The 27,186-nt window shown below is 40.7% G+C and overlaps 1 protein-coding gene across 11 annotated transcripts in view; it reads right to left on the reverse strand.

Annotated features, from left to right (window-relative positions):
- Positions 1-441: 441 nt before the first annotated feature.
- SLC44A5 (solute carrier family 44 member 5) overlaps positions 442-27,186 on the reverse strand; it is a 371,344-nt gene continuing 344,599 nt past the window's right edge. For 7 of the 11 annotated variants that reach the window (XM_072649867.1, XM_072649868.1, XM_072649876.1 and 4 more), the window contains 6 exons: positions 25,947-26,020; positions 19,589-19,659; positions 19,401-19,480; positions 11,169-11,253; positions 7,690-7,919; positions 5,976-6,065 (listed from right to left, as the gene is read on the reverse strand). In XM_072649867.1, the coding sequence (XP_072505968.1) occupies positions 7,693-7,919; positions 11,169-11,253; positions 19,401-19,480; positions 19,589-19,659; positions 25,947-26,020 (537 nt within the window). In that variant the 3' untranslated portion in view covers positions 5,976-6,065; positions 7,690-7,692. Of the gene's footprint in view, positions 2,268-5,736; positions 6,066-7,689; positions 7,920-11,168; positions 11,254-19,400; positions 19,481-19,588; positions 19,660-25,946; positions 26,021-27,186 lie in introns of those variants that run through there. The other 4 variants (XR_011975904.1, XM_072649871.1, XM_072649869.1 and 1 more) reach the window with 4 other exon arrangements.

A 27,186-nucleotide genomic window follows, 5' to 3' on the forward strand; every position in this document is an offset into this window, starting at 1 on the left:
GTTGGCCATCATCCATGAGAATGATGACTGTGTGCCTGTCCTAGGTCATGATAACCCCCCCACCGCCCCCAAGGTGGTGATAAAAAAAAAAAACAGAAACAAAAACCTTTTGCTCTTTAGGGAATGAAACAGCTTTCGGTGGAAAGAAAACCACAATTGGGGAGTAAGCTCTTCATGATCAAGTTAGGGTAGACTAGCTGATCCACATCGTTTTAATCCAAAGCTCTCCCTTCTCTTCTACATTAACTTGTCTGGGTAACTTTTCCCTCGCACATTTTTCCTATAGGACATTATACATGAGGAAAATCATGAAAAACCATCTTTTAAAAATCCACGTGTTCTCCAACATCTGGATGTTTCCTACCCTACAGACGTAGCCATAACATCTCAGTTTGGAAAGAGATTTTTTTAAACTTGCACATATGAAACAACAGAAAAAAGTACCTTTCTTACTTAAATCTTTATTAGGAGAAAAGACAAATAATAGCTTTAAAACAATGAATAACAACAAATTTCATTAGAGAGTAAACATTTTAGTTATCAAAGAATGTTCAACATTATGTTCCTAATATTTCTGCACAGCAGAAGCACACAGATTATGAAGTTTAGACTGTCATGTGCTCATGTTAATTTATTTTTGGCATGAGATTATCTAAAATCACATTTCAATTAAAATGTGATTATACATGAAACTGACAGTAACTTATTATCGATTCCCCAGCCCTTCATAAATTACTGTGATGTGATAGACAAGTATTTATTTAGGACAAATGTTTTACCGACTCTTCTGGTGACAAGGACTAACAGATGGAATTCACTTTCCTATTGTTAGTGGTACCAGTAAAATTATTTTAATCTGAATTAGAAATGACATTCCCGGGGATTTGACCACAATACATATTAACAACATAGTACAAGTAAATTGATTATTCATATCAAAAGTTAGAAAATGAAAGGCGTATAGAAAACACAGTTTTATGACAAGAAATGATTCTTTCCAAGGGAGCGTGACCTTTCCAGGGGGCAAAGCTTCCCTTTAAGATCCTATAAGATTTCCTTTCTGATTTCAGTAGTATGTTGAGAAAGTCAGTGTTTCTACCTAGTATGTTTTCAGAGGTTTAGTGCTATTACTACCAAAAGAATAAACCAACGAACAAATCCCAGAACAAAAATCCTGTCGTTCTTAAACTGATCTCTTCGTTTAAAACAAATGAACCAAAATGAAAGGATTGTTTTGGATCTCTTTTCTTTAAAGATCACACATTCATGTTTGTCCATTAGGTGTAAGGAAAATTGTCTATGCCCCACAGCAGTCTGTACCATGCGACAATTTCAAATCTAGTGAAATGGTAATTGATCTTCAACCAATGATCAAAAAGAAAAAAAGAGATTTTTTTAAAAAAGGACCACTACTCATTTCAATTTTTGCATTTTTTCACAAGGTTTGTAAACTTGCCCATAAAAGCTGGCTAATCTTGGGTAGCTGGTAAGGCACTTTGTCAGAGAGGAAGAAGCAGTGAAGGCTGGATGACAGGCAACTCATCTATTTACTAGGAAACAATGTACACTCCTCTAGAGGGAACAATCTGTAGATGGAGGGGCGGGGGGCTTCATTTGTGTTCTGATTCAGTGGGGGATGGGAGTGTGGAAGGGTTTCAAAAACTGATTTCCTTTTATGTCTCATAGGATTTCTTCCCCCAAAGATAGGGTGATGTGTTGTGATTTGCATTTTTCTACATCTGGATCAGCCATTTACAAATAAGAATTTTTAAAACCATTTAACAGAATGCTTAACATCTTCACAATTTGCTTCAAAATGTCCACGCCACCAGAATTAAAAGATAATTGCAAACAAAATATTTTAGTATAAAATGTTCCCATTTTCTTAACAATTCCCTTGCGACTTCTAATGGCTTTACATAGTACAATATAAGCTTTGGTATAAAACATGCAAATAAAAGCCCACAAGAGATCAACCAGTGTCTCAGACGCAATACTTCTAAGAAAGTGGGTTTCTCATGTACAAAGTAAGTGAGAGCAACAGCTCCCGTCTCCCAGGGGTGACTACAGTTCTGCATCCTACAGCTTCTTAGTCTGTACATTAGGCTTCTTCAGAATCTTCATCAGAGACGTGTAATAGGGTCTCTTTCTAAGTCTTCCACTAGGGGGAGAATGGCACCAAGTCAATGGCAAAGCATCAGTAGGGGACGGTTGCCACCTGCTGTCCCTTTCTTCCACAGCAGCCCTCAAAACTCCAGCTGCTTTTGCTTTTAGTGAAAAGAGCAGATTTTGGCATCAACATCTTGTAAACATAGGTATGAGAAAATACTCAGCCCTTTGTTAGGATAGCGACAGAATGGATCCCACTGGATACGCCGGGGCAGATTCTGCCGACAATTCTCTTGCCTCAATTGCATGGGGAAATCAAATTGATCCTCTGTTAGACCTACTGATAAACTCACAAAGGGCTCATCAGGAACCTATGCAATCACTTTCAAAGGATATTTTTTTAAAAGTACAGTATCCCGATCTTTTAGGTCTACTCTTAAAACAACCAGAATTGCTAAAAAATTCTCTGTATTTTTCTGATATCAGTTGAGATAGCATAGTATTTTTAAAAATGATTTGTAAAATTATGTTTTCAAATTTCTCACCAGACCTAGGCTGTAATATTAATATTCCTTTTTTTGATTTTCCACAGTTATTACCTTAATTGCTTCATTAAGAAAATGGCGTCTAAATTTTCTTCTCAGAGAGGCTCATTTATATTCTGCATGTTTCATTTGTACAAAGAGATGATTAGCAAAGGACAATTTCTTCTTGAAGAGGAACAGCCCAATTAAGTTTAAACTTCCATACTGAGAAATCCTTCTCCAGAGTGCATAGGTACTAGACTTAGAAATATTTAACCACATCTTATCTTTTTGTTATTTCTATGATTAAAAAAAATAAGACATTCTTACTAGCTTTGTTTGTACCCTTAGGAAACTCAGCCGAATGCAATGCGTACCTCCCTCTAGGATTTCTCTCTTGGTTGAAGACTTCTTGAATCTCGATTTAATCAGCAGATGTGCCTTAATCAAAAGCTCCTGGGACCACCCCCACCCCTAACCCCTCAGCTCCAACAATGTCCCAGACTGCAAAGGAGCAGCAACTTTGCACGTCTCCTGTTATTTCCTATTGCTTTTCTTACCCTCCCACTGATGAAGACTGTGAGGGAGGGGCAAATACAGCTCATTGATTTCTTACATATTGACCTTGACTTTCTCTTACCCTCTTGATCCTTCGGACTGCTCATCCAGAGGCAGGCTTCCTCACAAATGAGTCTCGCTGAACGGAGCCTATAATCATTCCACTAGACTTTTGATTGGGCTGGGCTGGACAATGGTGACTCAGGAGGGAAAACTAGAGCTTTATGGAGCCAGAAAGGCCCTTCTATAGTGACTGGTGGAAACCTCTCATTTGGCTGGGCCCAGAGAAGCAGAGTCATCATCCACAGGTGACCCAGATGGCACGTGGTACGGAGGGGAAACCAAAGAAGCTTGGAGCCACCATAGAGCCAGAGCAGGAATGGGCCCAATCTCAGCCTCATTTTCCAGGTGATGAGGAGAGTGTGGCTGGTTCACCCAACGTCCCCTTGGTCCCACTTTCACCAGAGCCAACGCTGTTTTCTAAACTGCCTCCTGTCTCGTCTTTTAAGCTCCTAGAAGAGGGAGGAACAAGACCCTCCCTCCTTCACTCTAGGGAATCACCAGGATACTGTTGATGGAGGCAGATCCTCTTTCTTTCTCAAAGCAATAAGTTGGGGACATTTCAGAAGGAGAAGCATTGTTTTTAGCTATACGTAGCACCTTGAAGATAGATTTCCTGTGGTAACTAGGAGCAGAGTTGGAACTAGGCAAAGCAATCAGAGCTTTGCTTTCGGGTGCTCAATTTAGAGAATTCTGAGAGCACTTGCAGCTCTTTGGCAATATCGAAACAATTAGCACCTGTTAGTAAGAATGATAAGTTAAAGCTGGAAGCTGTCGGTGGTGCTTCCCTACCCTGCCCCACTTGAATTCCCTGGAGGCTGAGCCCCAGGAGAGTTCCTCCCTGCCCTAGGGTGCCTTACTCCCTGATTTTCTCTGGGCACTCTCCCTAGCAGCAGCCTGGTTCTGCCTCAGTTTCCCCTGCTGCTCTCCCTCCAGGGAATTGAGGGTGTGAGGTACTCTCCTCAGATGTACACCTGGCTAGTGATGGTTCTGCCAGTCTCTCAATATTATAGACCCTCAATGTCCCTAAATCACAGTTCTTCCCCGGAATCATTCAGTGCTTTGGCGGCTAGGGATGCCAGGCAGCCAAGATGGTCTCTGAGGAAAGAGAAGGGGCTTACACCCAAACAAGGGAAATGCTCAGATTTGGGACATTGGAATGGGCCCTGAAGCTGCAATCAGTGAAGATTACCTTTCAGTATCAATTTTGCTTCATCAGTATTTAAATTAGTTTACAAATCAACTGAGAAATTCTTTCTTTCTTCCAGTTCTCTGTGGAAATAGGATTGGGCCCAAATTCAGATCCACATGTTTTTTGTTTGGCCGACATGCATAATGTCCATATGCATTTAGTATAACAGACAGGATTGGATGCACCTTCTACACGCTGGCAACCACATCACAGCTTCTTACTCTCAGAAAATGAACAGGGGAACAGCCTGGTGTGGTTGTGATATTCCAGTCACTCTCCTTGGGGTTCACAGGGAGGAGAGTGGAAGTAAGGGTTCTCCCAGGCCCTGGAAGGAAAGGCTTCATTTCAGGAAACCTTTCATGGCAGGAATCAAAGAGGGAGAAAGGTGTTAACCCAGGGCCGGAGGCAGCCTTCCACTTCGACATGGAAGAAGCTTCTTCCTTTAAGGTAAGTTTGGGAAAGAAGGGAAAAAAGTTGGTTTCAACCTCAACATAATGTGAAACTAAGGCACAGATGGTGCCCCAGTGGAGAACTACAAAGTGTGAGTGAGAGATGCCTCGAGTCTTCTGAAACAATTTTGTGACCATCTTCTCCTAGGCGGATAGGGGAAGTCTGTGTTGGACACATAGAGAGGACCAGGAAACACATATGGCACTATCAGCTTTCTCCCAAAGAGAATGACCATGGAATCCATTGTCCTCATGCCCAAGGTCACCATGAACAGAGCTGTACTTCCTTGGAATGGGTTCAAAGTGGGATTCGCTGTAAGTAGTTTTCAATAATCCTCGAGGGAAGACCTTGATCACAATTGACATTGACAGCATTTTTGTAGACTTGAATATCTTACTGAAATGGACTTCCTAGGGAATCATTACCACATAATTCCATCACAATTTAAAGAGGATGATCAGCCAGGGTGGAAGGTAATAACACAGTCATCGGGCCACATTTGCACATTTTGTACCATATGCTGGTTAACTAGGAGTTGATCTTTTTTATGGCTAATTGGTTCTACATTTGTAGTGCTTTTAGAAATTGCCTGAATATCCTTGACAAATATACACTTATTAAAAAGGAGACACAGAGAAAGAGAGAGAGAGAGAAAGAGAGAGAGAGAGATAAAAACAGAGAAAGATAGAGAAAGAGAGAGAGAGAGAGAGAGAGAGAGAGAGAGAGAGAGAGAGAGAGAGAGAGAGAGAGAGAGAGAAGAGAGAGAGAGAGAGAGAGAGAGAGAGAGAGAGAGAGGCAGAAGTGCACTAAGGGAAATAGCTGAGTTAGAAAGGTTATTAAAACTTTAAGCTGGAGATATTTTTTTATTTTAAAAAAATGCTTGGCTTTTACCCCTTGATCTTCAGGAGGGGCAGCAGCCTCGAAGGAAGTCCCTTCTGTGCACAACGGCTGCTGATACCAGATTCCTGTCCTCAGCATAAGCCAGGCGCTCTCTGCCCACCATTCCAAAGCGCGGTTTCAAGAGGAGGGTTGGCGTGCTTGCTCCAGGTCTCCCCTGTGTGGAAGCTCTTATGCGTCCTTCTGGGCTTGCTTCTTGCCCAGAATCTGAAGCAGCTTTGGGGACATGTAGTAAGGTTTCTCGAGGCTGCCGTCATTTCTCTCCAGATCTTCACCTGGATGTGCAGGGAACACAAGGATGTTCATTTGTTGGTTTAAGCCAAAGAATAAAGCAGGACAAATGAAGACAGGTCAACGTTAGTTCAAGAAAAGATGGTCTGGTCCGAGTTAGGTCTCTGAGGCGTCATGTGCGCCACTTGGACAATCTTCCTAAGTCCTCCCCTTCTCCATGATGGTGCTTGGACTTCCAGGGGTGGGTGAGGGTAGGGCTATAAGATCCCACTTAGTGCAGGCGGTAGAACTCAGGCCTGAAGTCAGGAAGGCCAGAGTTCAAATCTGGCTTCAGACACTATGACCCTGGACAGGTCACTAACTTCTGTCTGCCTCATTTTCCTCAGTTGTAAAGTGGGAGTAACAATAGCCCCTACCTCCCAGGGTTGTCGGGGATCCAATGATATCACACTGGAAAGCACTCAGCATAGTGTCTGGTACATAGTAAGCACCATATTAAAGTTGGCTATTATTAGTAGTAATTGGTAATTTTTTTTTACCACACCCATGACTTCCCTGGCATAAGAGACTCCTAGTGAAGAAATTCTCTCCCTGAATTCAAGCAGGCAGCTGCTCTGGCACTTCTCATACAAGCTATTAAGGATTTAGGGACTTGTCCAGGGTCAGGATGTGTCTGAGGCAGGACTGGAACACGTGTCTCCCTAACTCCAATAGCGAGGCCTCTATGCACTATGCCAAGCTGCCTTTCGATAATAATGAATGGCTAATGTAGCAACAAAAACACGTATTCCAATGTTATTGAATGTTTAAATATGATAATGATTATCATAGCTATTCCAACTACATTTTTGAGTCTGTCAATGACCTTCCTCTAATGCAAAGGACACAAACTGAATTTATTCTTTCTCACATGTCATTCAATTGATCTCACCTTCTTTCTTTACCATACCACTCTCCAAACTGAGCTCCACCTGCTTGGGCATTCATCACCAATGGTCCACCCCTCTCCTCCCATCAGCATCTGACTTCCCTGGGAGAGAGAGAGTGTGTGTGTGTGTGTGTGTGTGTGTGTGTGTGTGTGTGTGTGTGTGTCTGTGTCTGTGTGTCTGTGTGTCTGTGTGTGCTGAGGGGGTGGGGTGGGGGAAAGGGGTTGGGTGGAAGGGAGGAGATGTCCTATAGGGTATTCGCCCAAGAGCTCGAAGGGTGTGATGTAATGTCTTTAAATAGATGGCAGTTTTGAAAATGTGCATGATTGTTTTTTAGCAGCAAAGGCAGACTCATACAATCCAGACTTGGCCTGGAAGACAGTCTACAAGCAGTCATTTCCAAGTACAATGTTGCCTATAGGAATAACTGGTATAGGGAAGAGAAACCCACTCTAGTCTACCTTGTTCTTTATTCTTCAAGACAAGAGTCTCTGAAAGAAAACCATTCATATTGAGCACAAAGAGGAGATGAAAGCTGCCATTCTCTGGTTTTCTGTGGTGTTGGCATTTCATTAACAAACATGGCAGGAGGAAGAGGAGGTCAGGGTGAGGCAGTGAAAAAGAAAATCTCATTGCTCAAACTGAATGTTCCTTGCCAGACCTACAGTCTGCCAAAGAGGGTTCCAAAGGGGGTAAGTCTTTAAACATTTGCTGCTCCACTTTGGAGAGAAACTACACTTACAAGCTAGGCGTGGCATGAGCCGAAGGCATCTGAAGGCATCTTCCCCTCTCTTCCTGACTCAGACTTGGGGGGACATCCAGGCTTGGAGGCATCTTTCCTCTGATCTCCATGGTTCTTTCTGCCCTGACCACAGATTTGACCAGGAACTTTGCTCATCATCGTGCAGGGTCCTCGAGGAAAGATGCTGTGCTGTTGTTTTTCTTTGCATTTCCCCCGGATTAGTCCAGTGCCTACCACAAATGAATGCTTGTCGAATGGCTGGCTTTCCTTGCCTATAACTGCACTCCCCTAATAAGCAAATGCTAGTATGCTAATCATAAACTGAGGCACAATAAACAAAATAAGCAAAGTCCAAATACATAGCTATTCAAAGAAAGAATCAGCAAGTGAGCCTAGCGCTTCTAAACTCCTGGCTTCTGGACCCCTAGGCGGATGGATGGATGTGTATAATCGAAAAGAAAGGTCAAGGCATTGCTTTGCATATTAATTCATGCCATGTCAATGACTCAGCTCTATTCCTCCCTCCATACAGCATGGGGTGAACTCAGGGATCACTGAGAAAGTCATTTCCAAAGAAGAAAAGATGAGTCTTTGAGTCACTCTCTAATAAGTGAAGGAAAGAAAAAAGGGAAAGGTATGGAGGATTGGGAGAAGAACAAACAGAGATAAGAAGGTTTTCTTAAATCAGCAATGTAAAGAAATAGAAGAAAACAATAGAGTGGGAAAGAAGAGAGTTCATCAAGAAAATTAGAGATATGAGGGGACTATTTTATGCTAAACATGGACATGATAAAAGACAAAAGTGGTAGGGATTTAACAGAAGCAGAGATTAAGAAGAGGTGACAAGAATACACAGAAGAAGGATACAAGGATGATTTTAACACCACCCAGAACCACCATGGTGTGGTTACTGACCTAGAGCCAGATATCCTGGAGAATGAAGTCAAGGGGCTCTAGGAAGCACTGCTCATGATAAGGTTAGCAGAGATGATAGAACTCTAGCTGAGTGATTTACAGTCCAAAAAGATGATGCGTTAAAGTGCTGTACTCAATATACTATCAAATTCAGAAAACTAAACAATAACCACTGGATTGAAAACAATAAGTTTATGTTCCAATCCTAAGGAAGGCTGAGGAAAGTTCAGATTATGGAACAATTGCACTCACTTCACACACTATCAAGGCTGTACTTAAAATTCTACAAGCTAAGTTTCAGTAAAATATGAATCAACAATTACCAGAAGAGCAGGCTGTTTTGTTCTTGTTTTTTTTTTGAAGAGGCAGAGGAACTAGAGACCAAATTGCCAACATTTGCTGGATTATGGAGAAAGCAAGGGAATTCCAAAGAAAGCCTTCTGCTTCTATTTCATTCACTATACTAAAGCCTTTGACTATATGGATCACAACAAAATGTGCCAAGCCCTCCGAAAGATGGGAGTATCAGATTATCTTACTTGTCTCCTGAGGAACCTGTGAGTCAATAAACAACAGTTTGGACTGAACATGGAACAACTGATTGGTTTAAAATTGGAAAAAGAGTACAACAAAGTTGTTTGTTGTCACTTTGTTTAACTTAAATGCAGAGTTCATCGTGGGAAATGCCAGGCTGAATGAATCAAAAGTTGTAATTAAGGTTGCCAGGAGAAATATTAAGAGTTTTAGATATGCGGATGCTTCTACTCTGATGGCAGAAAGCGAAGAGTAGGTAAGAAGCCTCATGAGGGTGAGAGAAGAGAGTGTAAAAGCTGGCTTGAAGTTTGATATAAACAAACTAAGATCCTTACACCTGTTCCCATCATTTTCTGACAAATAGAGGGTGAAGAAATGGAAGCAGTGGTACAGTTCATTTTCTTGGACTCAAAGATCACTGCAGATGGTGACTACAACCACGAAATTAAAAGCTATAGTAAATCTGGACAGCACACTAAAAAGCACAGACAATACCTTGTTGACAAATGTCTGCATAGTCAAAACTGTGCTTTTTCCCCCAGCAATATGTCTGTGAGAGCTGGACTATAAGGAAAGCTAAAAGCCACAGAATTGGAGCTTTTGAAGGGTGGTGCTGGAGAAACTTTTGAGAGTCCCTTGGACAGCAAAGAGATCAAATCAGTCATTATTTAAGGAAATGAATTCAGGCTATTCACTGGATGTTCAATACAGCAGCTGAAGCTTAAATACTTTGGCCACATGTTGAAAAGACAGGACTCATCAGAAAAGACCCTGATATTGAGCAAGATTGAAGGCAAAAGGAAAAGGGGATGGCAGAGGATGAAATGGATATCATGGAAACCATGAACGTGAACTTGGACAGACTTTGAGAGATAGTGGAGGACAGAAGGGCCTGCTATCACATGCTATGTATGGCCCAGGAGGTCACAAAGAGTTAGACACAACTGAACCACAATAACCAATAGGCTGCTGATTGTATCAGCCCTGTGAAACCATGCATTTCCCTTGAAATTCAGAAAAGACCAGGCTAATTATCTGTGGAGTCAGTTGAGTTGACCAGATCATAAAAATGTGTCCCAGAGAATTGTTTTCTTTTGCCAAATTGAATAACCTTTCCTCCTTCTGCTGAATAACTTTATTTGACAAAGATGAGTAAGCAAAAGTTCCTTGAGGCCCTTAAGTTCTGAGGCTAAAAGTTAATGTATTTATTCAGGCTGTGATTCTGATATGGAGAGAATGGCGTAGTGGAAAGAGAGTTCTGAATCCCATGCACTGGCTCTGTGACCCTACACAATTCACGTAGCCTTTTAGGGACTTATATAATACTCTAAGATTTTAAGTTGCAATCAGAGTGATGATCTGCTTTATCAGAGGGAGTTTCCTCAACTGGGAATTCCCTAAGTCAGTGAAATCACCAATTTAATCCATATCATTTATCCCTAATTATCTGAGATTCCCTCCCCCTCCATCTTTTTAAAGTCAGTGACTAACCTGGGAAAGATCAGGGCACCTTCAGGAACTGATCATTGCAGCGTGGTGGCAGAGCCAACTATTTCCTCTCTTGTTTTGGGTTTTTTTTTGGATAGTTATATAAGGGAAGATCTGGCCCCATGTGACGTTGGAACTAGTGAGAACCTGACATGAGCATCAACTCCCCAAAAGAAAGTCTGTCCTGAAAACAGGAAGGGCAAGTCCTCCTATCCATTGTTAAACAGTTCTGAAAGCCAAAGCCATCTATTATCATCAATTGGAAGACATTTTGTCAAAATACAATGGAATGGCTGAGCTGGTCCAACCCCAGGGAACCCAAGAGTCACAGCTGCACTTTGCAATGCCTGTGTGCTGCCGTCACTGTGGCAAAGGAAATTCTGTTCAACAATTTTTCATTTCAGCCAAAACATCATTTGGTCTTGCAGTTAGGTCATAGCCAATCTATAGGCCTCCAACCAAGGACTTGGCTGGCCATATTCCCACCATCACTCAATAGTTCCCCAACCTAAGCTCCAAACAGGCAGGTGCTAAATACTTACAGAAGCAGAGGAAAAGAGTATCGACACACATTGCAAAGACACTGAAGAAGCCATGAGCGATGAGGTAAGACCCAAAAACTATCATCTGGAAGCAGATAAAACAGAGGGGAAAATGTGTCATTGAGGTTTTCCCATGAAGCAAATATGAAAGGTTCTATATACTGTGAGTCCAGAAGGAATCCTTGGAAGCAGGTGATCAATGCCTTTCATCCATTCATTGAAAGCTCAGTTTTGGCTTCTACAGAAGGTCTTTTCTGATTCCCTTCCCTTGTTATTGTCCCCATATAAACCTGTGTGTGTATGTATATAATACATATTTTATATACTTAAATATATGTTGTTTAGCTCAACCCTAATAGCATGGAAGTCCTTTGAGGACAGGGCCTGCTTCATTTTTGTCTCTGTATGCCTAGCCCCTCACTCAATGACTGGCCCACAGAAAACTCTGAATGAATAAATGAACTCCACACATGATACTTTGATGTGATTGGGACCTCAAAGATATAATTACTCCCAACTTCCAACACAGAGACAAAAGATCCAATGAAGAGTTTCCTGGCTTGTTTAGTCCCAAGGTTGCCAGGAACACTCCTTTTCCTGAAGGAGGTCATTCATTTTCATGTCTATTCTCACTGTTTCTCCTGGGCTTTTAAGTGTCAGACACTGTTCACTCCCACACATTCGAGCATTAGTGGGGCTCACAGATGTCGCTCAGCTCAATTCTCTCTTGTTTCAGCATCTTTTTCACTAAAATATTCGGTTCTACTCTTAGGTCATGTAATAAGTCAGGAGTAAGATCAGAACACTTAGAGTCAGACCTGCAGGGCCTTAGAGGCCATCTGGTCTGGGCGCCTCCATTTTACAAAGAAGAAAACTTGACCATGGCAAGTAAACGATCTGTCTAAGGGCATTTAAAGTCGGATGCTGAGTCTATATCCAGTGGTCATTCCACTGCACCACACTGCCCTCTAGAAGGGGAGAATAGTAACACTATTGATTATTGGAGAAGACAGAAGCCAAGGTCAGCCCTTTGATTAGTTTTGCATTAGATTAACTGTGTAGGACTGGATGATGCCAAAGAAGGGGTGGCTCCTGCTCGGCATCTGGTACATTTTGCAATTACAGATGGGAAGAGGGACCCTTTCTGATGTGTATATGTGTGTGTGTATTCGTATATGTGGGCAGGCATGTGTGTGTGCATGTGTGTGTATGTGTGTGTATTCGTATATATGGGGAGGCATGTGTGTGTGGGTGTGTGCATGTGTGTGCATGTGTGTGTATTCGTATATGTGGGCAGGCATGTGTGTGTGCATGTGTGTGCATGTGTGTATTCGTATATGTGGGCAGGCATGTGTGTGCATGTGTGTGCATGTGTGTGTATTCCTATATGTGGGCAGGCATGTGTGTGTGCATGTGTGTGCATGTGTGTGTATTCCTATATGTGGGCAGGCATGTGTGTGTGCATGTGTGTGTATTCATATATGTGGGCAGGCATGGGTGTGTGCATGTGTGTGCATGTGTGTATTCGTATATGTGGGCAGGCATGTGTGTGTGCATGTGTGTGCTAACCTTAACCCTAAATGATGGCGTACCAATAGTACTTTAAAATGTTACATCAGGCGTGTCAAGCCAGATCTAAGAAGGTGAAGGCTGTCTGAGCATTGGACTCTGCTTTTACCACTTGAACAAAAACTCATACAGGCTTGGCACTTCAGGAAACACAAACCTGGTGATGGTGTGTGCTCCCCAGCTTTGGAAATGTAGGGAATAGGAAGGCTAAGTGGGAAGTTTGTGTGTGTGTTTATGTGCATTGCTATGAGATATGAAGAAACTTTTACATGTTCATATATTATCTCATTTCCTCCTCATAACAAACAACTGAAGTAGGTGCTATTATTATCCCCATCATACAGATGAGGAAATTGAGTCTGAGAGAGGTTAAAAAACATACTCAGGATCACAAGCTAATAAAAGTCTAAGGCATGATTTGAACTCAACTCTCTCTGACTAAATCCAGCACTCTATCCATGTGTTCCCATCTTGCTGCCTAAAAGCCATGTTCCTTCAAAGTCAAGTGTAGTATTTATAGTCAATTATTATAATCAATTCTAGTGAATTAAGACCTACCCTAATGAGCTCAGCATGTGCACTGTTGTCTATACAATACCAATGCGGAATTGTCTAATGGGAAAATCGCTGGGTTCAGAATCCCAGGACCTGGGTTCAAATCCTGCCACAACTATTTACTGTCCATGTTCATCTGTTAAATGGAGTGGGAATAGATAACCTCCAATTTTGCTTCCAAGTCTAAATCTATGACTTTCTTCAGTAGATTTGATCAATGAAGTGAAAAAAAAATTCAGAGAAACCAATCATTTCAATGAATGAATGAATGAATCTCTTAAATCATCATAAGAGTGAATGAGAAACAACAAAAAGTTTGTACTGAGCCAACCTCCAACTGTGATTGTAAATGTGTGTGCTACATGTTCTATATGGCATGTTGTCATTAGGTTATTCCACACAGAAGTAAATTCATAATTACTTTAGTAGATTTTTATAAATGTAGCATGTCTTCTATACATAAGTGTAATATTCTTAAAATCAACCACGAATGCCTATGCTATGGGCACACTAACCTCCCAAAACTTCAGGCCTTGAACTTGAAAAGGAAGCAGTGAAATGATTGTTGTAATTGAAAAAAGATTGCCCATGTGTGAGGCTCTGAACTTGCTTAGCTGCTGGAATTTAGCTGTCGTGTGCCTCAAAGAGCTGGAGGCTAATGGGGTGCCCACCCATTGGGGAATGACTGGACAAGTTGTGCTATAGAAAGGTGATGGAATCCTCATGTGCTTTAAGAAAGGATGAAGGGAGTGGCTTCAGAGAACACCAGGAAGCCTTGGATGAACTGATGCAGAGTGAGGGGAACACCAGAAGAATGACTTACGCAATAACGCCAATCTTTTCACAACAAATAACTTTGAATGACACCAAGAATGGTGACCAAAGCAATGAGCAAGGCCTAGGCCAGAGGATCAAAGATGAAACTTGTTCAAACCTTCTGCCAGAATGGCAAAGTTTCAGGGTGGAGATTAAACTTTTTTTTTTTTCTAACACAGTCAATGTGGAAAGTTGTTTTGCATGACTATATGCATATTTGTTATAAGGAAATTAGGACTTTTTTTCTTTTTTAATGGAAAATAAAGCAGAAGAAAAAAATGGAATTTTGTTGGCTGAAAAATTATATCCAATTAAAAAATTCCATGTGCCTTCCTCATGGTGAAGAATACTATACCATGAGCAAAAAAAAGGAAAAAAAAAGACTGCGAGTCTCTCATTAAAGGTCCCTCTCTCAGACAAAGAGTGAGGCTTTTATTCTAAGTTTCAGACCAAGGAGAGAAACTTAATACGATTTTATCTACAAAACATTTAAAGGACAATAACAAAGTTCTCAAGATGAAAGCCGAAGACATCATTTCCTAATCTAGGGTGGGAGCAGGATTGCCTGAGTCCAGTGTCCCAATCATAATCTTACAGGTGGTGATTATCTTTCTGGGACTTGTAGAAGTGCCATTGAATACAAATGTGCCTACTGGAAATGTTTCAGTCATGGAGGTTGTCTGATCAAGTTAATTGTCTGGCTTAGTCAGCTCTTCATGCCTTCTAAGGAATGGGTTTCACTGTCTGACTGTCCCCAAGATGACTTGGTTGTCTTGGACTCTTGGAAGGATAGGCTCTCCTGGGAGGCACCATTTATCATTTTATTGAGAGGAGGGCGACAACAGAGCAGAAGGGATTGCTGTTTTGGGCAAAACCATAGGAATCTTTTGGGAGAGGCGCCTTCCAATGTTCCAGAGGACAGCTCCCATCTCGAAAGTTGTCTCATTAGGTTGATTGTGGAAGGAGGAGTTGATGTGCAGCAGAATGAAAAGAACCTTGGACTTTGGATCCTTGATTGAGAGCTTCAAGGGACCTCATAAGCCATCTAGGCCAGCTCCATCATTTACAAAGGAGGAAACCAAGGCCCAAAAGGTTACATGATGTGATCAAGGTCACATGCAGTAAGAATCAGAGGGAAGATTCGAACCCAGTTTCCCTGACTCCAGAGCCTATGCTCTTTCCATGGTACCACACTGTGTTCTTTAGGCATAGAGCCTAAGTTTGACTTTCCTCTCTTCCTCTTGCCAACTGTGGAACATTGGAAAAGTGAGTGAAACTCTCCTGGCTTCTTCTATGTAATCCTGACCCCAGCCACATGAATGCTTCCAAGATTACCCCAGTTTTTTTATTTATATATGTCTTGTATATACATAAACATATATACACACACACACACATATACCTGTGTCCATACCTCCATATCTCTCTGTGTGTCTCTCTGTCTCTCTCTTTCTCTCTCTATATACATATATATACACACACATATACATATACATATGTATGCACACATACGCACACATACATTCTCCAAATATTTGGAGCTAGAAAAGACCTTGGGGAGACTGAGTCCAACTTTCTCTCTCCTATTAGAATGTATGTAACAGGGAATCTCTTGCAAAATTTTGTCTTTATATCACCAGTATTTTGCAGAGTCTGGTATAAATATTGAAGGATCAATGACAGGGTTAAAGGTCCCTTTGAATTTTGGACCACTAATCTTGTGATCTTCTCATTATTGCCACCACCACCATTCTCATCTCCAATATATATACATACACACATACATATATATATATGTATATATATATATGCACTAAGGCTCAGTAACAGTGAAAGATAGGGTCCAGTTATGTGTCTGGGCTGTCAATTAGCAGCTATCAGCCATGATTCCTTTCCCATCCTATACCCTAAATCTAACTATAACCAGCAGGAGTTCATCAGCTTTGAAGCCAATCCTGAATATTAGCCTACTGCAAGTCCCATGCCTCAGACGGCATTGAAGCAACAATTCTTTGCACACAATGCCTTTAAGCTTGTAGATTTAACCTTCACAGAAAGTTCTAGGGACCCTAAGGTCATAGATTCAAAGTTGGAAGGACACTGGGAGGTGATATAATCCCACTTCTTGTTTCATCATCATACAATCATAGATGCACAGATCAAGAGATGTTTGGGAGGAGGAGCCAAGATGGCGGAGTAGAAAGATACACGTATGCTAGCTCCGAACCCACAGTCCATAAAATACCTGTAAAGAAGAACTCCCAACAAATTCTGGAGTAGCAGAAGCCACAGAACAATGGAGTGGAGGAGATTTCTGTTCCAGAGAGACCTGAAAAACTGACCTGAAAGATCCTTCGTGCACCAGACCCAGAGCAGAGCCCAGCCCTGCCTTGGCCACGCGGCACCAAGGGGAGCCGATCTAAGCAGGCTTCAGGGACAGAATCTCCAGCGGCAGCACAGGTCCCTCCACCCACAGGTGGCAAAGGCCAGTGAGAGGGTCTTTTTAGCTCGCCGAGAGGGGAGCGGAATGTCTCCATAACTCAGGCCCCCTCGGGAGGCAGTAGCAGAGGCAGCAGAAGACAGGGGCTCCCAAAGCAGGCAGGAGCTCAGATCCATTATTTAAGTCTCTGCATAAACCTCCTGAGCGCCCTGTGGTGGCCCTGCCCCCACTTGAGCACCTGAACTTAATCTCACACTGAATAGCAACTCCGCCCCCCCCAACCATGAAAGCCCTGAGGCTGGGAAGCAGCATTTGAATCTCAGCCCCCAAGCACTAGCTGGGTGGATCTGGTGGCGAGGTGGGTGTGGAGAGGAAATTCAGAAGTCAAGTAACTGTTTGGGAAAATGCCCAGAAAAGGGAAAACAAAATAAGATCATAGAAGGTTACTTTCTTGGTGAACAGATATCTCCTCCCATCCTTTCTGATGAGGAAGAACAATGCTTACCATCAGGGAAAGACAAAGAATTAAAGGCTTCTGTATCCCAAACATCCAAAATAAATTTTCAGTGGGCTCAGGCCATGGAAGAGCTCAAATAGGATTTTGAAAATCAAGTTAGAGAGGTGGAAGAAAAACTGGGAAGAAAAATGAGAGAGATGCAGGAAAAACATGAAAAGTGGGTCAACACCTTGCTAAAGGAGACCAAAAAAAAATGCTGAAGAAAACAACACCTTGAAAAATAGGCTAACTCAATTGGCAAAGGAGGTTCAAAAAGCCAATGAGGAGAAGAATGCTTTCAAAAGCAGAATTAGCCAAATGGAAAAGGAGGTTCAAAAGCTCACTGAAGAAAATAGTTCTTTCAAAATTAGAATGGAACAGATGGAGGCTAATGACTTTATGAGAAACCAAGAAATCACAAAACAAAACCAAAAGAATGAAAAAATGGAAGATAATGTGAAATATCTCATTGGAAGAACAACTGACCTGGAAAATAGATCCAGGAGAGACAATTTAAAAATTATAGGACTACCTGAAAGCCATGATCAAAAAAGAGCCTAGACATCATCTTTCATGAAATTATCAAGGAAAACTTCCCTGATATTCTAGAACCAGAGGGCAAAGTAAGTATTCAAGGAATCCACCGATCACCTCCTGAAAGAGATCCAAAAAGAGAAACTCCTAGGAACATTGTGGCCAAATTCCAGAGTTCCCTGGTCAAGCAGAAAATATTGCAAGCAGCTAGAAAGAAACAATTCAAGTATTGTGGAAATACAATCAGGATAACACAAGATCTAGCAGTTCCTACATTAAGGGATCGAAGGGGGTGGAATATGATATTCCAGAAGTCAAAGGAACTAGGACTAAAGCAAAGAATCACCTACCCAGCAAAACTGAGTATAATACTTCCGGGGAAACAATGGTCTTTCAATGAAATTGAGGACTTTCAAGCATTCTTGATGAAAAGACCTGAGCTGAAAAGAAAATTTGACTTTCAAACACAAGAATGAAGAGAAGCATGAAAAGGTAAACAGCAAAGAGAAGTCATAAGGGACTTTACTAAAGTTGAACTGTTTACATTCCTACATGGAAAGACAATATTTGTAACTCTTGAAACTTTTCAGTATCTGGGTAGTTGGTGAAATTACATGCACACACACACACACACATGCACACACGCACACATACACAGAGACAGAGAGCACAGAGTGAATGGAACAGGATGGGATCATACCTTAAGAAAATGAAATTAAGCAGTGAGAAAGAAATATATTGGGAGGAGAAAGGGAGAAATGGAATGGGGCAAATTATCTCTCATAAAAGAGGTAGGCAAGAGATTTTTTAGTGGAGGGAAAAAGAGGGCAGGTGAGAGAAAAACATGAAGTTTACTCTCATCACATTCCACTAAAGGAAAGAATAAAATGCACACTCATTTTGGTATGAAAACCTGTCTTACAATACAGGAAAGTGGGGGAGAAGGGGATAAGCAGGGTGGGGGGGATGATGGAAGGGAGGGCAATGGGAGGAGGGAGCAATTACAGGAAAGTGGGGGAGAAGGGGATAAGCAGGGTGGGGGGGATGATGGAAGGGAGGGCAATGGGAGGAGGGAGCAATTTGAAGTCAACACTCTTGGGGAGGGACAGGATCCAAAGAGAGAATAGAAGCAACGGGGGACAGGATAGGATGGAGGGAAATATAGTTAGTCTTACACAACACGACTATCATGGAAGTTATTTGCAAAATTATACACATATGGTCTATATTGAATTGCTTGCCTTCCCAGAGGGAATGGGTGGGGAGGGAGGGATGAAGAGAAGTTGGAACTCAAAGTTTTAGGAACAACTGTCGAGTACTGTTCTTGCTAGTAGGAAATAAGAAATACACGTAATGGGGTATAGAAAGTTATCTGGACCTACAGGACAAAAGAGAAGATGGGGACAAGGGAAGGGAGGGATGTTAGAAGAGAGGGCAGATCAGTGATAGGGGCAATTAGAATGCTCAGCGTTTTGGGGTGGGGGGAGGGGAGAAATGGGGAGAAAATTTGGAACCCAAAATTTTGTGGAAATGAATGTTAAAAGTTAAATAAATTAATTAAAAAATAAAATTAAATTAAAAAAAGAGATGTTTGGAATGTCAAGTCACCCACCTATCCCAACCCTTTCATCTGACAGAAGCAAAGTGAAGACCAGAAGCTGAAGTGATATACTTAGTCAAGGCAATACTAAGAGTAAGGCTCCAGTGACAATGTGGGCCGTGAAGCCAGGTCCTTGGATGCCAAGCCTTTCCCCAGGCCCCATCATACCTCCCATTCTAAAAAGCTCCAGAGTGTGCAACAAAGGATGTAGCCCTTCCTTACCGTCAGAGGCACCCAGTAATAATTCAGTGTTGGTGCTGTGAACGGGAGTTTTTTTGTGAAGAACATATAGCCCAGGATACCTATTAACACAGGAAGAAGGTCATTATTTATTTGCATGAGGATGTCACTTTTTATAGCAAGGCTGCTTCACAAAGCACTCCCATTCCCTCTCTCTGTACATTACTTACCTATACCGGTACAAATTAGCAGCTTCCCCATCCATAACAGGAATTCTGTTACTTTATCCAACACAGCAATTCTGCACAACAAAGAAGTGAGACAAAAACCCTAAATGCCTTGTTTGATGTACATTTCTGCATGGTCTTTGGGATTCAGAGAGGGCAGGGGAGGAATCGTGCAGGAATCCAGCTAAACGCATCTTGCCTAATATTTGGTCTGATGGAAGATGGATGTCCAGGATGAACCTGGGGCTTGGAGATGGAGTTGAATGATTTTAATGCATTAAACAGAACACAGGCTTGCAAGTCAATTCAGGAATGTTCTTTAACGACATGTTGTTTTGCCAGCAACAATTTTGCTACTGAGGATACAGTGAGGCTAAGAATACTGGATGACTATAGTAGGCTTTCCCTTTGGCCTAAACAGGTCTTCCCATTTTCCTGTCATTCTTTTTTTTCTTTCTTAATCACCAACTTCTGTCATCTACTGTTTGATGGAGATGGTGTAACCATGCAGCTAGAACATGAAGGCAGACAAGGTAGTGACAAGTGGGGAAAATGAGGCAACTGGACAGAAACATAGGGTAATAAGCAAGTTCCAAGAAAAGAACAGACATTAGATTGAAAGGAAAGTAAAACATTTCAATCTTCTGTCTGACATAGTTATCTTAACATTCGCTTTTTAATTGAGTCTCACTTGCTCTATGTTAACTCTGGATTTGTTTGGTCCAAGGTTATTTCTATGTATATTGCAGTTGTTGCATAAACTGTTTCCTTGACTCTCCTGACTTCATTCTGCAGACATCAGTTCATGTAGCTCTTTCCAGACTTCTCTGTATTCAGCATACACATCACGTACAGCACAGTAATAAGTCACTACATTCATGTATCACAATTTGTTTATACGTTTCCCAAATAATGAGCATCTACTTTGTACCTAATTCTTAGCTATCACAAAAGTGCTTCTCTACATATTTTGGAGCTTATGGGGATTTATTTCTTTTCAATAATTTCCCTGGGGCATCAGCCCAGTAATGGAGTATCTATTTCAAAGGATATGGATATTTTGGTCACTTTATTTGCACACTTCCAAATTGCTCTCCAAGATAACTGTATGACTTCAAAGTCCCCTCAACAATATTTCCATGTACCCATCTTTCCACAACCCCTCCAACAGTGATGGTTGCCATGTTTCTGTCATTTTTATCAATTTTTAAATGCCATAGTTCAACCTCAGGGTCGCACTGACTTGCATTTATCTTATTAGTGACTTGTGGTTGTGAATATTTTGCAGTTCTTTGGAGAAATATTTGTTCGTATTCTATTTCCATTAATCTGTTGGAGAATGGATATCGTGTGGGTGTGTGTGTATAGTTTATATATCTTGCTACAAAACCCTTGTCAGATAAAGCTAAATCTGATACAAAGAGTTTTCCCCCATTTAATGCTTCCTTTCTTATCTCATCCACATTCATATTGTAGGTACAGAAGCTTTACAGCTCCAAGGACTCAAAGTTATCAATTTTATTTTTAAGCACTTCCATCTCTGGTTGCATTAACACATCTCTTACCAATAGTCTTGAGAGGCATGTAATATTTCTCTTCTAATTTTTTATGGTATAGTCTTTAAAACTACAATCATGAGTCCTTTTAGAATGTATTCTGAAGGATATGAACAGACAATTTGCAGATGAATAAATTAAAGCTATCTATAGTCATATGAAAAATGCCCTAAATCACCCTTGATGAGAGGATAACAAACTAAAACAACCCTGCAGTATCCCTTCACAACTATTAGATTGGCTAATATGACAGAAAAAGAAAATGATAAATGTTGCAAAAGATGTGGGAAAATTCGAACATTAATGTATTGTTGATGGAGGGGAGAACTGATCCAATCATTCTAGAGGGTCAATTTGAAATTATGTGCAAAGGGCTATAAAACTGTCTATCCTTTGATCTAGCAATACCACTACTAGGTCTGTATCCCAAAGAGATCATTAAAAAGAGAAAAGGACCCACATGCACAAAAACATTTATAGCAACATTTTGTGGTGACAAAGGACTAGAAATTGTGGGGATGTTCATCAGTTGGGGAATGGCTGAACAAGTTGGGTTGTATGAATATAATGAAATACTATTGTTTCATAAGAAATGATGAGCAGGTAGATTTCAGAAAAACTTGGAAATACTCGCATGAACTGATGCTGAGTGAAGTGAGCGGAACCAGAAAAACATTGTACACAGCGACAGCAGCACTGTGTGATGATTAACTATGATAGACTTAGCTCTTCTCAGCAATGCAACGATCCAAGACAATTCCAAAAGACTTGGGATGGAAAATGCTACCCACATGCAGAGAAAGAGCTGCGGAGTCTGAATGCACATTGAGGTACACTACTTCACTTTTTTTGGTTTCTTCTGTTTTTTCCCTTTTGTTCTGATTCTTCTTTTTTTACAGCATAAGTTATGTGGAAATATTTAATATGATTGTACATGTATAACCTATATCACATTGCTTCCTGCCTTGAGGAGGGAGAAAAATTTGGAACTCAAAATTTTATCAAAATGAATGTTGAATATTATCTTTACAGGTAACTGGAAAAAATAAAATACTATGTAGTAAAAATAAAAACTAGGCTGTGTTGTGGACGATGTGTAAGGGGCTGGTTTAAGCCAAGCCAGACTGTTTTCCAGTTTTCCCATCAGTTTTTTATCAAATAGAGAGTTTTTTCCCGGACAATTTATGTTTTCCACTTTATCAAACATTGCCTTACCTAGCTCTATTGTTTTTAATCTCCTTTGTCTAGTCTGTTTCATTGACCTATTCTTTAACCAGTATCAAATGGCTGTGACCACTGCTGCTCTGTAATATAGTTAAAGGTCTAGAAGTACTATTCCTCCTTTGTCCATACTTCCTTTCATCATTTTCCTTAATTTTTTAAATCTTTTGTTTTCTTAATTGAATTTTGTTATTACGTTATCAAGTTCCATAAAGTATCCTCTTGGTAATTGGATGGGCATAACATTGAAAATGTAAATTAATTTTGATGGTTTGTTATTTTTATTGTATCAACACAACCTAACCATGAGCACAGACTATTCCCTCATCTACTTAGGTTGTTCTTTATTTCTTTAAGGAGCATTTTAGAATTGAATCTATGCAAGGCTTTTGTATGCGTTAGGAGATTCAATCCCAGAAAGTCCATGAACTTTCTAGTTATTTGGAACGGTATTTCTTTCTACTATTGCTCCTTGTTTTTATTATATGTATGTACTGATTATTGCAGAGGATTTTTTGTAGCCTGCAACATTGCTGAAACTGTTAATTGTCTCAATTAATGCCTTTGCTGAGCTCCTAGGGTTTTCCAAGTAAAGCACCATGTCATCAGCAAATAGGCATCACTTTATCTTCCCTCTACATGTCTTTATTCCTTGAATTTCTTTCTCTTTTTTTATTGCTCTTGCTACAATTGCTAGAATTATATTAAATATTAGTAAGAAGGTGGGAATCCTTGCTTCACTCCTGTATTTACTGGAAAAGTTCTATTGTAACCCTATTACCTATGGTGCTTGCTTTTAGTTTTAGATATATGCTTCTTTTGACATTTTTAAAGGTCCTTCTATGCCTACACTTTGTAGGGTTTTTAGCATGAAAGCGTTGTGCTTTGTCAAAAGCTTTTTATTTATTGAGGTGATGTGGTTTGGGAAGTTTGGGTGTTTCACATGAGTATATTGATTGATAACGTCTAGCTATCCTTGTATCCGTGGTATAAAGCCCACTTGATCGTAATGAATGATTTCTTGGACAAATCTCTAGAGTCTGTTACATAGCATTTTGTTTAAAAAAAATGAGTCAATGTTTATTAATGATAATGACCTATACTTTTCTTTCCTTTTTAAAAAACTATTTCCCAAGTTTAAATATTATTGATATATTTGTCTCATGAAAGGATTCTGGTAAGGATCTTTCTTTCTCAATATTTGAGAATGATTTGTAAAGTATGGGTACTAACTATTTTTCACAAGTTTATTAGAATTTTCTTGTGAATCCCTCAGGACCACAAGTTTTTGTTGCTTGGTTTGGCCGTTCTTTTATAGTTAAATCTATTTCCCTTTCTGAGATCAGATTATTTAAGACCTCCATCGTTCTTCTGATATTTCCTGTTTTTTGAAGTGTTTTCTATTTCGTTTGTGTTCTTAGTTGTGTTAGTGTATAATATGTTCTGAGCACTCCTTTTATTTCCTCTGCTTTGCTGTGGTTTCACCTTGCTCATTTGCGGTTTTATTGACTTTCTGGTCTCTTTTTCAAAACGTTAATGGTTTATAAAATTTGTTATAGGAACAATTTTTTAGTTTTATTTATCATTTCTATGGTTATTTCTGTTTCTAATTAATTTCCCCTCCAATTTGAATATCTTTTATTATGTGCTTATTTTGTTTGTTCATGTACTGTTTTCTAATTCTCTAATATGTATTCAGTTCCATAATTGTCTCTTTTTTCTATTTTATTACTTTATATTTGTAAGGATAAGATTTCCCTGTATAGGACTACTTTAGCTACATACCAGAATTTTTGGCATATGGTTGCATAATTATTATTCTTAATAATTTGTATGATTTTTTTCTTTGAGCCAGAGTGCTTTCCTTGTTGATTTATCTGTCCATGTTCCAGGTTTTGAGATTTCTTCCTTCTTAAATCTTTGGTACTTCCAGTTCCTCTCTCTCCTCTCCCCCATAAAATTCTTTATCACTCACATCTTGACTCCTTCCCCTCTGATTGTGGTTTACTTGGGGGCTGGATCTCAAAGAGTCCTAGCCTAGGTCTTGGCTTTCAGGCTTGGTGGAGAGTCACACATGCATGGTATCCTGTCCAACTCCCTCTGTTCCTCAATTATCTGGGCTGGTATTGGCACTTCGGAGCTTACTTTTCCTGGCACTGCCAGTTAGGGTTTCTTCTCATGGCAGGCTTTTGCCTCCAAAGGGTTGTGGCCAAGCTGAGTGTTGAGGCCTAAGCAATTTATGCATCTTGGAAGCAGGGTCTTAATAACCTTGGAAAGAGGAAGAGGGGACCAGAAAGTATGAGTGGGTTTTGATGAAAGTTTGTGTCATATCCTTGGATCTACTAGTGCAACCTTACTGTTGATAGCCAGAACAGAAACAATAGCTATTGACACTTGTTTTTGATCCATCAAAGTCCAAACAATGAGCGAGTGAACCTTAGGCTGGGTCCTATTACTGGCCAATCAATAAGAGTCACAGTGAATAGCTTTATAAGACATAGTTAAGTAGCTCCATTTGAATCCCAATGGTTTTTTTTTTTTTTATTAAAGACTGGTTTTCCAGAGCTCTACTTCAAGAAACCATGAATGAAAAGTATATAGTGGTAATGGAAATGGAGAGGAGGGGGTGAATTCAAGAGATGTTGCAATGGGACTTGGGAACTAATTATATAAACTATGGAGAATTATGGAAGGTCAGAGATCACTTCCAAGGTTTCCATCATGGACGATGGCATGACTGGTGGTACCACAGACAGAGAGAGAGGGGAAAACAGCTTGATTTTGGACATGTCATGTTTGATGTGTCTGGGGGACATCCACATGGCCAAGTTCTGTAGGCATCTTCCTAGCTGGTATGGTCAAGAGAATGCCAGACTTAAGAGACAAGAAATTCTAAATTAAAATTCTGCCTGTGTGACCCTGAGAAAGTCATGTGCTCTCTCTCAGCCTTAGGGTCTCCCCCTGTAAAACAAGAATAATAATAAACATAGCGCCTCCTTCCGGGGCTATTGTGACGATCAAACGAGAGAACATTTCTAAAGCAATCGGCAAACCTTCAGACATTCTCGCAGTATTATCATTGTGCATAGGAGAAAGGGGATGAGTCATTTCCCTAAAGATCAGAAAGTACAAGAGCCAAGACCTTTGTATTTAACTCAACCTTCTCTAGTGCCTAACAGTGCCTCATATGTAAGCTGGGCTCAAGCACTCTTTGTTGACTGACTGGTTGTTTCCACCAGCCAATGACAATCCATCAGTTCACCAAAAAACATGTTCAAGTGCTTCTGACACGTGAGCTGCCATCATGCTAAGCATTGAAAGTTCAAGGGAAGGCAAAGATGGCCCCTGCCCACAAGGAGCTTACATCTAGTGGAAAGGACATGTAAGTCATCAGGTAAACACACAATTTACATACAGAGTAGATGGAAGGCAACCTCCTAGGGGAAGTGTTCCTGCTCAAGGAAAGAGCCACTCACACAAACGTATGATGTATGTACAGGGTCTAGAACATGCTAGGTGCTGTAAAAGGGCCTACTGCCTGGCTGACTGGAAGGTGATCTCTGGAGTCCAAACTGACTACTGACCTCACCACATTTCTCATCACAAGCTTGAAAGCTTCTCGGGCTGCAGAGCAGAAGTTTTGTCCATAGATCGCGATCTGCAGAAAAACCAAAGCAAATATAAATGAGGTGATATTTTGGAGCCAGAACAATGCTCTCTTAAAAGCAGAGGTGAGGCTGAGGGAAAGAGAGGGTGACCTCACCAGCAGTAATGCCCTCCTCCGTTCCTTCTTGAGAGAAATCAGTGGACTGCTTTTGTTTTATGGTTTGGTTTTGGCAGGGGAGTCCTGGGAATGAATGGAGTGTTCCTAAAGTTGGCATTTGTTCATTATTGCCAACAGTACTGCTGGTGATCATGTAGACTCCATGCTCCATACAGTTCATAGATAGAAATACAGAGGAGGGTTTTTCAATTCTCTTCATGTTAAACCTCCTTTGGCAGTTGGATGGGACCCATTGAACTCCTCTCAAAATCATGTGTTTTAAACTAAATACATGGGATAACAAAGGATTTGAAAATATTAAAAAAAAAACCAACCAAGGTTATGAACCTAGGTCAAAAGCCCTTGATCTAGACTGGAGCTCAGAGAGGTTTGGAGAACCATAGATTTAAAAGTCATCTAACTCCATGTCCTCATTTTAGGGTGGAAACTGAGGCTCAAAGTGACCTGCTCAACATCACACATCACAAGTAGCAGACCTAACTCTGCCACTTATTTACCTATTTGTCCTTAGTTAAGTCACTTAATGTCTATAGGCCTCTGTTCCTCATTTGTAAAGTAAAGGGGCTTGATGAGATGTTCTTTAAGGTTCCTTCTGACTCCCAATCTATGATCATAGGATCCTCTCTGGGCTTCAGTTTCTTCATCTGTTCAATGAGGGTCTTGGGCTATATCACCTTGGAGATTTCTTCCACATCCCAGTCAATATCCCATGATGCTGGGATTCTAGGTCCTCCAGTTTCAGCCCTGCTGTATCTACACTTCCACCAAAGCAGAGAACTGCAGAGAAAAGCAGACCTGTTCCCTCAAATCACCTAAATCAGGTCTTAAAGTTTTTTGAATAATATTTTGTCTATATTTGTACTTATTATACGTTTGGACAACTGTAATTATGCCACAGCTGGTGATACAGGAGATAGAGCATGAGACGTAGACTCAGGAAGACCTAAGCTCAAATTCAGCCTCAGTTCCTTCCTAGCTGTGCAACCCTCTTTTTGCCTCAGTTTCCTCAAGTGTAAAATAGAGATAAGAACAGTAGCTGC

This window comes from Notamacropus eugenii, chromosome 2 (genome assembly GCF_028372415.1).
Source record: "Notamacropus eugenii isolate mMacEug1 chromosome 2, mMacEug1.pri_v2, whole genome shotgun sequence".
Classification (NCBI taxonomy): domain Eukaryota; kingdom Metazoa; phylum Chordata; class Mammalia; order Diprotodontia; family Macropodidae; genus Notamacropus; species Notamacropus eugenii.